The 12,251-nt window shown below is 41.7% G+C and overlaps 1 protein-coding gene across 1 annotated transcript; it reads left to right on the top strand.

Annotated features, from left to right (window-relative positions):
- Positions 1-2,933: 2,933 nt before the first annotated feature.
- On the top strand, positions 2,934-7,039 carry zic2a (zic family member 2 (odd-paired homolog, Drosophila), a). Its single transcript, XM_005935804.3, has 3 exons — positions 2,934-4,479; positions 5,663-5,826; positions 6,027-7,039. The coding sequence occupies exons 1-3, from the start codon at positions 3,507-3,509 to the stop codon at positions 6,219-6,221; spliced, it is 1,332 nt and encodes a 443-aa protein (XP_005935866.1). The 5' UTR covers positions 2,934-3,506; the 3' UTR covers positions 6,222-7,039.
- Positions 7,040-12,251: the final 5,212 nt, after the last annotated feature.

Below are 12,251 nucleotides of genomic sequence, written 5' to 3'. Positions count from 1 at the left end.
TTTTCTTCCCCACGGACACTGAAGTTTTGTAATTGATTTTCATTATGTTGGAGGAAAACCTCTACACGTTATGGTCCTGTTGCACGTGCCCCCCTGCTGAACTGATTTATGAGCTTGATAATCAGCAACTGAAGGTTTTGCTTTAAGACCTTTCATACGTACAAATAGGGCGCTGCAGTGACATTAAGTATATATATATGTGTGTGTGTGTGTGTGTGTGTGTGTGTGCGTGTGTGTGTGTGAGAGAGAGAGAGAGAGACAGAGAGAGAGAGAGAGAGAAAGAGACTTTTCAAGATTAGCAGTTATAGGCACCCATATTATTGTCGCTTGTTGTGTCAAATGTATTTTTATGGGAATTGTAAATTCACACACAAAAACATCCACCCACGACCACGTGTGTGTACCGACTGTGCTCTTTATTAAATAAATAAATTATTCCCTTCTCCAAAGAGAGCTTCTGGAAATCCATAAAACACAGGAGAGTAGTGAGTGCATTGTTTATGATTTCTCCAAGGGCCCCTGATTTACGCTCACCACATTAAGCAGCACATTGGGTTTAATATAATTTACACACTTAGAAATTCATAAAACAAATGTCTCACTTTGGTGGTAAAGCACTGGTTGCTAGTTGGCTATAAATATTTTTGCTTTGAGCGTGGCAATTTAAGGATATTATGCACATTACATATCCTGGTCACTGGCACGTAGTTTCCCTATTTCTAACATGAATCCTATTATAAAATGATTAAAAAGGAAATACATTTTAAAAAGTAATAAATAAATGGAGTTTGGGATTTGTTGAATCGGTGTAGGAATGGGTTAATTTTTATTTACTTATAGTTTCCAAATAACCCAAAGCTGTCGATGCCTCAGACAGAAGAGGGGGGCGTCTTACTGCTCTCTCGCTCTCTCTTATTCTCTCTCTCTCGCTCGCTCTTTCTCTCTCGCTCCCTCTAAAACAAAGACGCTTTGTCATAAACAGGGTTATTTTACCAAAAGGAGTCAAGAGGGCAACATATGTGGTCTTAACAGGTCAGAGGTCAAACATGCATGAAACACAAGGTCAAGCAAGCCACACAAGTAACCTTGCAATGTGTCAACATATTGATACTGTCAGACAACGGAGAGGAGAAATATGCCTTTGGCATCCATTATAACACACGGGCAGAGCGCCCCTTGCGCGATCGGGATTGTTGGGTTTAATGTTATAAACCTGTCAGATGGCTTTTTCTTTTTTTTTTTTTTTTTTGTATTTTTGTCAGCTGTAACTGTAGATTGTGTGTGTAATATTTCACGTGATTTATTTGTTACGTGTGTGAGCATAGTGAGTATTGGTACTTCTAAAACCTGTTGAAATACTAGTCTGTGGGGGATTTTGAATAGGTTGGAGGCTTTTTCTTTTCCAGGCAGAAGGGAAAACCCACAGCCTCTTGATGATTGATTTTTTTTCTCAAAATTTTCTTTCTCCTTTCCCCTATCTGGGGAAGGTTTTTGTGTGTTTTTTTTTCTTCAGAGAAATAAAGAACTTCTTATAGGGGTCGGCAGACGTGACTTTGAACTTGGATCAGCTCCTGCGTTTCCTGTGGTGCGAGTTGAAATAGACTTGGAAGAATGGCATACAACGCTCAGCCTGTCCCACTCAGAGCTAGGAGACACAATTAAAAAAAAAAAAGTTTTTAAAACGTTTCCCTGGTCTTCACCATTATTTGTCGTCTAGAGTGCACCGGAGAAGCTGAGACAGGCAGAAAGCTGTGTTGTGTGACGGAACCGCAGAGCTTGTGGGATTTTTTTAGGGGGTGAAAATGTAAGTAAACTTCCTTTGACTTGCATGTGAATAAGCAGCTTTGGTGCACGGCCTGTGTATTTATGTGGCTACAGATTCAGTGTGTGTTTGTTGTGGGAAGGTGTCAGTAAATAATTCACAGAAGTATTTTGGAGTATTTGACTTCTATCTGTCTGGCTGCGTGGGACACCAAAAAGGGGGAAAATGAAAGAAGAACAAGAAATCCAATGTAGACATTACTGTGCTAACGTGGGGCAAAAAAAATCGACTTTTTTCTTACAAAAACACACCATATGTCACTATCAACACATCCTACTTTATGGCCGAAAATGCGTCACTGACAGTTCAACACAACCTCTACCTTATAGGTCACTAAGGGTTAACTTTCACCTTAGCCCAGTTCACCGCTGTAACATGTAACTTAATTGGTGTGGTAAAGTGAGAACCACCAACGAAGCAGAACTAGCGACATATACAACCACTAAAGAAACCGTCAGCCACCACTGACGGCTGCCCGGGTGAGACCTGGAGAACCACTAAAGGCCCAGTTGTGGTTGTACAACCAGTGGAAAACCACTGGACTCCATATGGAGCCACACATGCTTTTTCAGCTGTCATGAATTAAGTGACTCAAACTTTATTTATTTTTTTCTGGTAAGGATGGATAGATGGTTTTTTTTTCCTTTACTGAGATGATATGACTGTATAGCGTTGTGGTTAATTGACAATTTATTTTTGATGTCAGTTTCTGTAAATTAAATACAACATCAGCGCTTTTTAAAAACAGGGATACAGTAAAACACAGACCACTTACGTCACATCTACAAAACTACCTAATCAATACCTTAATCCATTATGTCAACTCTTACTTTTTACAATCTTCACTATTTCTCATCAAATGCTGTGTTTGTATCCTTCATACTACAACTTCCCTCAGAATATAAACAACAAAAACAGCTCTCCTCTCTCTTGTCGTGATCCTTTCGCCCGCACACCTCCCAAATCTTCTCCTAAAAGTAGGCGGTAATTATTAGTGGAAAATGGCGTTGCGCTATTAAGTCGCCAAAGCGCTACCTGCTATTGGAGGGGCACCTGGGATTGATGAGGCGCGGCGGCCAATGAGACTGCGAGGAATGAATGAACGCTCTCCAGTTAAAGGGGGCGGAAGAGGAGGTAGAGCCAGTCCACGGAGAAACAGGGACCCTCCGCGATAAACACGGGCAAAGCCAGAGAAATAAATACGTGCGCGTTTGGGAACGGCGTTTTTTGAGATGCCCCAGCTACTATCTCTCTGCTGTATGCAGAAGGCACCTAGTACGATAATTATTTAATTCTTCGAGTCAATTTTAACGCAAAAAAAAAAACAAAACAAAAAAACTGCCGTAGTCAAGAGAAGAGGACACGAGGAAACTCTTGGATTTTTAAGTCACAAGTAAACTAGAAGTAAATTCAGTGTTCGATAAGCCGAGATTCCCTCTTTTATTTTATTTTCTTTTTTTTTTTACATTTTTATTTTCTTTTCTTTTCTTTTTTTCAACTCTTGAGCGGAGCAGCGCTTTGAAACACGCCTGATATGTTGTTTCCAAGGCTGGAAGTTCAATCGTCGCGTGCCAGCACCGAGATTTGATTTTTCCGTCTTCTTCTTTTACTAATTTGCTGTAGCTTCGAGCTCTGCGCTGGTGTTTTATATTTAAAAAAAAAAAGAAATCGCTTTGAAGACATAATGCTACTGGATGCTGGTCACCAGTTCCCAGGACTCGGAGTGGGCTCGTTTGCCAGGCATCACTCAGCCAGCGAGATGCAGGAGAGAGACTTGAGTTTGGCACAAAATAGCTTTGTTGACTCTGCACACATGGGTGCGTTTAAGCTGAACCATGATCTCTCCCCAGGACAGAGCTCTGCCTTCACCACCCAGGCGCCGGGCTACCCCGCAGCGGCTCTGGGGGCTCACGCCGCCCATGTCACCTCGTATGCAAGCTCCCCTTTCAACTCCACCAGGGACTTTCTCTTTCGTAGTCGCGGCTTCGGAGAATCCTCTCCGGCGAGTAGCCAACACACTATTTTTGGCCCCACGGCGGGATCCCTTCATCACTCCCACACAGACACTCAAGGCCACATTCTGTTCCCCGGGATCCACGACCAGCATGGGTCCCACGGATCCCCGAACGTCCTGAATGGGCAAATGAGGCTTGGACTACCCGGCGAAGTTTTCGGACGCTCCGACCAATACCACCAGGTTTCCAGTCCGAGGACCGACCCGTATTCGGCCGCGCAGCTCCACAACCAGTACGGCTCCATGAATATGAACATGGGGATGAACATGGCAGCCCACCACCACCCCGGTGCCTTTTTCCGTTACATGAGGCAGCAGTGCATCAAGCAGGAGCTCATCTGCAAGTGGATCGACCCCGAGCAGCTCAGCAACCCCAAAAAGTGTTGCAATAAAACTTTTAGCACCATGCACGAGTTAGTCACTCACGTCTCAGTGGAGCACGTCGGTGGTCCGGAGCAGACCAACCACATCTGCTTCTGGGAGGATTGCTCCCGGGAGAGCAAACCGTTCAAGGCAAAATACAAACTGGTCAACCACATTCGGGTGCACACTGGAGAAAAGCCTTTCCCCTGCCCCTTCCCTGGCTGCGGGAAGGTCTTCGCACGGTCGGAAAACTTGAAGATACACAAGAGGACGCATACAGGTAATTAAAATAATAATGCAAATAATAACGATCGCGCAATCTTTATTTGATATAAATTTTTTTATTTAAATAGTAAGCCCGGTGTGGGTGCTGTCACCGAGCGTACCCGAGGATTTATTTCGCTGTTGTAAATGCGTGTCTTGCCAAGACAAACACACATTAAGATCTAATTACCAGCGGGTATTTTAGGCTGCTAAAGTAGTATTCCAGGATCACATCCAGGGCAGAGAGGGAGAGCGGGGGGGGGGGGGGAGAAGAAAAGAGAGAACAAATGCGTTTAAAATGGTGGGGATACTTCATTTCTTCGTTACACGGCTACTCTGGGCCCGTTCGAACTCTTCTTCCGGTGCTTTAAAAACGCACAGAAAGCAGTTTAGTTGGCTCTCTGGGAGCTTTAATGTTCAGGCTAAACTTTAGAAATGGGTCAAAGGCAATAGAGAGAGCGCGTTGCGTGCGTCCTAGAGCAGCCAGCCTCGTAGTAAAATCACATCAGCTCATTCATGATACTCTTTGCGTGTATGTATGTGTGTATTTCGCGTCTCCTCAACCCCACCCACCCCTTTTCCATATAGGTTTTTCTCCTTGTGTCCTTATTAAATATTTGTATTTAGCTCTGAAACGATTTGCACTTGGTGTTTGCTCGGGGGTTGTGTGTAGATTTAGCCGAGCACAGTAGCAGCAATGCTGCCAGGAATGCCTTTTGTTTTCCCATGCGCCTCTCTCATATGTGTTGAGGTGCTAGACAGGGCCATTACCAGCCTCTCACATTTTGACTTATTTTCTAGGAAATACATTACGGTGCCGTGCCATGAAATTGGCCACGTGCTAATTAGATTTTTATTGTCTCCCGGCAAATGATATGCCTTCTGCAGGCCTACTGAGGACGGCCTCGTCGTCTTTCTCCCACCCCCTTCCAATCACTATGCGCATTATTTAGGCTAAATAAGACGTTGCAGCACCCCCACTTCGTTTTAAAAGACGCTTGAAACTTTGTCACAATTGTTACGGCTAAACGTGTTGCTTTTAACCCTGCGTTTTATTATTTTTTTTAATGGATGGCATCAGCAATACTCTGCACTCAACTTTTACAACAGACTGGTTCTGCACAAGCTCTTGTTGTTACACACTTCAGCCTGAGGCAGTCTTAAAAACATATTTTCTTTTCTTTATTTCTTTCTTGCAGGAGAGAAACCGTTCCAGTGTGAGTTTGAGGGATGCGACAGAAGATTTGCAAACAGCAGCGACCGAAAGAAACACATGCACGTTCACACGTCGGACAAGCCATATCTCTGCAAAATGTGCGACAAGTCTTACACACATCCCAGCTCTCTACGAAAACACATGAAGGTAAGTAAGGCGTTGAGGGAAGTGTGTGTGTTCTTCTATTTTTTTATTTATATTTTTGTACAGTCTAATACCAGGTGGCTTTTAGAATTTATGGTGGGGTTTTTTTGTGTGTGTGTTTTTTTTTTTGTTTAACGTGTAAATCAGAAAATAAATATGTATTTTTTTCTTTTCTTTTTTCTTATTTCTTTTTTTTTTTTTAGGTCCACGAATCCTCTCCACCAGCGTCAGACTCATCACCAGCAGCCAGCTCTGGTTACGAATCATCCACACCTCCAGGGCTGGTGTCACCCACCACGGAGACTCAAAGCAACACCACCCTTTCCCCAGCCTCAGCTGTGCACAACACCACCAACCACAGTGGCCTGTCCTCCAATTTCAGTGAATGGTATGTTTAGGACTACGCTGAAATGAAGCAACACACACTCGTTTCACTGAGTTTTGGGACATGTGCACACAGGAGGCACACGAACACTTCTTTATTTTTTAATCTTATTATTTTGGATTTACCAGGGAAGATGATGATTACCAACAGAGGAAAAATATGTATAATATTTGAGGTGTATTTCATATAATGTAAATAATCACTAAAAGCCCAAATTCCATTTGGTTGTGATAGTTCGTCTGTCTTTGGTGTGTTGATGTTCCTTCAATGGTAGCTATTTCTCTTAACTGGACCTTTTAGTGCACACATTACAATAAAATTGTACTATAATGTTGAATATTGTGATCCTAAGGCAAATTGATTGTACTATACTAAACATCTATAAACTGGAAAGAGTGCCAAAGTTAACATTTAACTCAAACAGACCACAATATTATGCTTGTGAATGTATATTTTAGTTTGCTGGGCTTAACTTGTGATGTTTTGTGCTTTGCAAATTGGAATTGTGAAACACTATCTGGAAGATTGTGAGGACAATAAACGTTGTGCCGTTCGATTTTTTTTCTTTCCTGTAACTACACCCTTCCTTTTGTAAATATCAGCTGCCATATTTATCCATTTGTAATTAAATTATGGTATTTACTTGCTACAGATGAAACAGTATTTATAAAGAATGTTTCTTTACTATAAATATGTACAATTACGAGCTAAACATGGGCAGTTGTTTCGTTATGTGCTTTTGTTCAAAGTTTTAAGAGGTGTTTTCTTCCTTATTGTGATAAGAATTTTACTGCATACAAATATAATAAAAGGTGTTGCAAGTGCTAAATACCCTTTTGCCTTTCCTCCTTTTTACGCTGCTGGGTGCTTGGTGCAGTTTGTAGTGAGTTACACGCAGTTTGGGATTTAGTCTGGTTTGGAATGGGTCAGAGAAGTTTTATGACTTCACAAATTTTTTTTTCTTTTTCTAAACTAGTCATTATCTCCCCTCTAAATGTCCATGCTGTCAACTCTTTTCTTTTCGGTGAGGAAAAGGCATCGTGGAAATCATGCTGTCAGGCCCTTAAGACAATGGGGCTGTGGAGATAAATAAGAAGTCCCGGAATTAAAAGTGGCCTGTGTGCGCACACAGTCTGAATTTTCTGAAAGCCAAACTATTTGAAATAATGAATTTAATTTCTAACTTTTTTTAAAAAGAATGATTCAATTCGTACATTAGTTTTATTTTAATTAAAGAGGAAAACAAAGCAAACTACGCAATTTAACTTCTGCGCACGTGAACGCAACAAAATGCGTGCGAAAGCTGTTCGGTTCGCGCAGGCGTGTGGGGGGAGCAAAAGCTTTTCTTCTCCGTACATCATTGTCTTATCCCTTTTAAAAAAATTCCCAAACCAGGTGCGGGGATTTTTATTTGAAAATAGAAACTGTAAATATAACCCACCCTCCCTCCCCCCACGCTGGACACTTCACTGGACAGGAGTTTAGTGCAGCCGTGAAGCAGCCGTGAACTTGAACTTGACACAGCTTTAGTTGTTTTCTGGGAGCTCATCTTGGTGCTCTGGTTTCAGCCTGTTCTTGGGGATGACCATGTGTTTCCCGTAGTCCTGCTATTAATATAGATGATTTTTAGTGCTCGGATGTGAAGGTTTGTGTTGCTGCTGTTAAACTTAACGACTCAGATTAATATCAGTGTCACCTTGCAGCCTGTTTACACCCCAAGGGCTAAATGTCACCGTCTGAGGCCACGACAAGTGCTTGTCTAGTGGCGTGACGCTTTGAGAGACGCCGGCCTCTGCTGTATTGCGCATGCTTACCAGAACGAGCTGCTGTCATTATTTTTACATGAGTCGTGCTTCATGGATGTTGAGCAAAGAATAACGCGAAGTGGGACTCGTTATCTTTTCCAGACCGCTGTAGCAGCAAGTGGCACTCTGTCTTCTTGAGCTGTTAGCAAACACTGAGTTAGTGCTCACATTTCTTGGCTCTCGGAGTGATGTGGTTAATGAAAAGATTGTGGATCCTCCGGGAAGTCGGGCTGATTACGACCAGACAATATTAACTAAAAGCTGTTAGAACCTTATAAAAATATGTTTTTATTCCCCCCCACCCCCCCCTCTCTCTTTGTCTCTCTCACTTTTACAATTCTTTAATACATCTGAGTTTTGTTAGACTCCTTTCCGCCTCACATACTTGGATTATGTGCCAATCAAGAGCGCAAACTTGAATTTGGTGCTGTTTTATCATTGTGGCAGAGATGGACGAAAGAATTATTAGTTGTGGATTTTTTTCACAGTATTTAGCACTTGAAATCACCTCCTAATGGCCTTTTTAGTGGCTGGCCCGGTGACCTCCTCGCATGAGGAAGGTATGACCTGTGGGGAGTGGGAAAGGTCAGCTCCACACAGTGTGTCGATGTCGGTTCCTGTTCGGCTCCTGCTGTGCTGATATTGATCCGCAGAGAAGGAAGCGGGGTTTTTTTCCTTCTCACATCTCTTTGTAGGCTACATTGTGTTCTGTTAGGATAATACTGTAGTGTATACTGTAAAGGCACACTCGACTTGCCTCACTAGGGCCTTTACATATAGGTCTGTTAAAGTCTTGTGATGTTTCACTCCACAACGTGTTATGCGTCGTCTCGTCTCTCTTTATACTTACTGTACTGTATATAACAGAGATGACAAAAAGGTTTACTTTGACTTTGACAAAGTGTCACTTTTGCGGTCAAACTATATGCGGACAGCAGAGGTGAAACCTGTTAATAGGCTTTAAAGAAATGCAAAAATTAAAATAAATAAATAAAAATTGGACGACTATTTGGGGGTGATGTTTAATTTCCGAGATGGAGAATACAAATTGGATTTTAAACTGCTACTGAGACGCAATCAGCACCCTGATTGCTAGACCATCGTCGCCTTTGCGACCAACATGTCAGTAAAATAAAATCAGCTTGGAAACAACAGGTTTCACTCACATTATAGGCTACTTTAAATAATGGCTTCTTTAACAGACAGCGTGTTGCGCATTTATAGAATACAGTAGATAACGAAATAGGGAAAAAAAAATGACATGTGTATTTTTCGCCTTTATTATGCTACTTAGGATACTATTGCACCCAACTTTATTTGTCATTTCTCAGGGAGAATGGGGATAGTATTACACTCAGTTAGGGAATTGTGAATGATGTCCTCCGTCATAATTAGGGACGTGTTTACGGCAAACAACTATTAGGTACAGCGTTTGACTCGAGAATATCTAAATTCAGCTGCACCGGAGTTGCAGTTCAAGATGTGAGCTAAAAGGGAATCTGCTGACTGGAGCTGGTTTGAAGTTTGAGTAACAGAGGGAGGCAGTTCTGGATGGGACCGTGGGCCTCCTGGGAATTAAACCAAGTCGTAACGCGCGTGTCCTGAGCTGCTGTAGTTTGTTGGGTTTGCAACCACAGCAACACATGAGACGCGTCGTTCATTGGTGATTTCAGGTGCTCTCTCTCTCTCTCTCTCTCTCTCTCTCTCTCTCTCTCTCTCTCTCTCCCTCTCTCTAATACACGCTAAGTGTCCACGGTTTGCTTTCAGCCAGTATAAATATGTACGTGAAGGTGCTTTATTGTAACACGTGTGGCTGTGTGTGTGTGTTTATTTCTGGTTAGAGGTCTTGTGGGGGGAAAAAAAGAAATAAATAAAAAATTAAAGTAACAGCAGGCCCATCGGTTATTACCACAGCATAAATTATTGCTCTTTGTCATTCATAATTCATATTCATGGCACCCTTTGCTTGTTTGTTTTTTTGTTTGTTTTTGTTTAATGTCGAGCATTTTGTCCATGTATTTGTAGCGAAGGCTGCGGACAGAGCTACACCTGTTTTACCTTCCCCTGATCAGACAGGCAGCCAGCGTGAGGGTAAATAAAACGGATCCGGTTTACTTTGAGATATCAAACGTCACGATGCACATTATGAACGCGGTAATGATGCGGAGCACTGAGGGGCAGTGGGTGGATTAGTGAGGTTTTTTTTTCCACACTGACCGACGAAAGGTAATAAGAGAATCTTATAAAATAAAGGTTTCAGCCTGTACAGGTTTAACAGCCATCGATAAGGGTGGAATGAATGAATAAATGCTACTTTAGATCTTCACCTCAGCAATGCCATATGTTTCTATTATTTATGGACTTTGATTTTTTTTTTTTTTTTTAAAGCCAACCGGTTTGTGAAGTTTGTGAAGGCCAAATTTACGATTTACGATTACAGTCAGACATGAATTCACTGAATGAATACTAATATATATATATATATATATATATATATGACCCTGCTTTTCTTTTCTGCTGCCCTGCTTCGTTACCAAATCTGTGAATTCTGCTGTTTTAGTTGGCGTTGAAAGAAATGTCATATCACGATGCAGGCAGGCTACTTCCCAAACGGGCCGTTCTCAGTAGAAATAACATGAGCGCTCTTCGGTCGGTGAGCATGTTTGGGCAGAAAAGTTTTAAAGCAAAAACGTCACATCCTTTAATTGAATTTGAACCGTTCTAATGAACGCGTCTGTTCGCCTGCGCGTGTTATTTATAGCCGCTCTGTCACTTCAAACAGTGGGCGTTCCCACCTTAAAGAGAATTTTAATACGTGTAGTAAATGTCACGTAGGATTTCCTTAAAGAAAGATCAACAATGAAAGAGAAACAGTATAGAAAACGAAAAAAAACCTTACAGTCACAGCTCTTGTTAGTTTTACTCACATGATGTAAAGAAAAAATGTTTTATTATCTTTTTATATATGAATTAAAGTTGGACTGACAAGATTAGTTTAATGCTGATATTATAATTTGCATGTAGACTTGGAGGAGGAGGTGTGACAAGGCCTTCCTGGTCTCCTCTCGTAAAAGTTAATAGGGGTGTCACTTCAGTGTGCAGACAAGTGCAGTCCACTTAATATCCAGAGCAATAAATAGCTTAAGTAGAATATAAACATATTCACTATGTCAGATAGATAGATAGATAGATAGATAGATAGATAGAGGGCCTTGTATCATGAGAAAGTGCAAAATTTATATATACAACAGTGATAAAAATAAAGAAAAGTAAATATGAAGTTATTTAATTATTAATTCATCTTTTATTTGCTATTCTCTGAAGCGCTGGGGAGAAAATGTCTTTCTTTCGTTCTTTCTTTCTTTCTGTCTGTCTGTCTGCCCGTCTGTCTGTCTGTGACACGGCTTCTGTTGTTTTTGTACTGAAGTCGATGCACAGTCTGCCTTCCTGTACAACGCAGCTCTCATGGCCTTTCATCTGAGTTCAGCGGCCGCCTTTCTCACACAGATGAATGTGTTTCTGTGAAAGAGCCGGAATGGCTGTCACTTCTCCTGGCACGATGGAGAAACAAACAAAACCCCCTACTCCTTTAAGGAAGCTTGGCGCAGGCACCTCCCATCGGACACAAACACTACAGAGTCAGAAGCACAAATAGCCTTAAAAGCTAAACACTCTCCCTTTCATGCAGAAAGCTTGGCATGACTGGTCCTCTTATGCACACAGAGAAACACAAAGTGGAGAGGTGCAGAGTAAATGACATACTCGAGCTGGACTGACTTATTGTTGTCTTCGTCCCCCCAGAAAAGAGTTTGAAACCCACTAATCCCTCAAAAAACTCTGCATCCTCCCCTGCTGCTGTTTTTGCAGTGAAGTTCTCGAAGTGGCTCCTACACATCACTTTGCCAATTCTGTTTATTAAACAATAGATAATGTGCTGCTAATATGAGACGTTTCCAGGTAACTCCTCTTTTTTTCTTTCTCTCTGGCCAAAGCCAAGACTCTTCAAGACAGGAGCAGGTGTAGCATCAAAGACCAATTATCTGCATGCTGAAAACAAAGCTAACCAGAAATCAGATTATGTTATTGATTTTTTTTCTCTCTCATGTATCCACAGTTTGCACATTTTTATACACACAGAATGTGGAACATGTGACAAGTTCATTGCAGAATGTTTTGAGAAATTTGCAAGAAGTACACTACTCCCTGTCTCTCTCTTTCTCTCTGTCTCTGACACACAC

Source organism: Haplochromis burtoni, unplaced genomic scaffold (genome assembly GCF_018398535.1).
Source record: "Haplochromis burtoni strain Fernald_Lab_line unplaced genomic scaffold, NCSU_Asbu1 Contig_75, whole genome shotgun sequence".
Classification (NCBI taxonomy): domain Eukaryota; kingdom Metazoa; phylum Chordata; class Actinopteri; order Cichliformes; family Cichlidae; genus Haplochromis; species Haplochromis burtoni.
The sequence above is the reverse complement of the archived record's forward strand: the minus strand, read 5'-3'. Positions and strand labels throughout refer to the sequence as shown.

What these genes read in the sequence shown, in the direction of transcription:
- zic2a (XM_005935804.3), top strand. Translation starts at nt 3,507, where the DNA reads ATGCTACTGGATGCTGGTCACCAGTTCCCAGGACTCGGAGTGGGCTCG. An exon ending in ACACAAGAGGACGCATACAG is followed by an intron (nt 4,480 to 5,662) that starts GTAATTAAAATA and finishes TCTTTCTTGCAG; the next exon opens with GAGAGAAACCGTTCCAGTGT. An exon ending in CTCTACGAAAACACATGAAG is followed by an intron (nt 5,827 to 6,026) that starts GTAAGTAAGGCG and finishes TTTTTTTTTTAG; the next exon opens with GTCCACGAATCCTCTCCACC.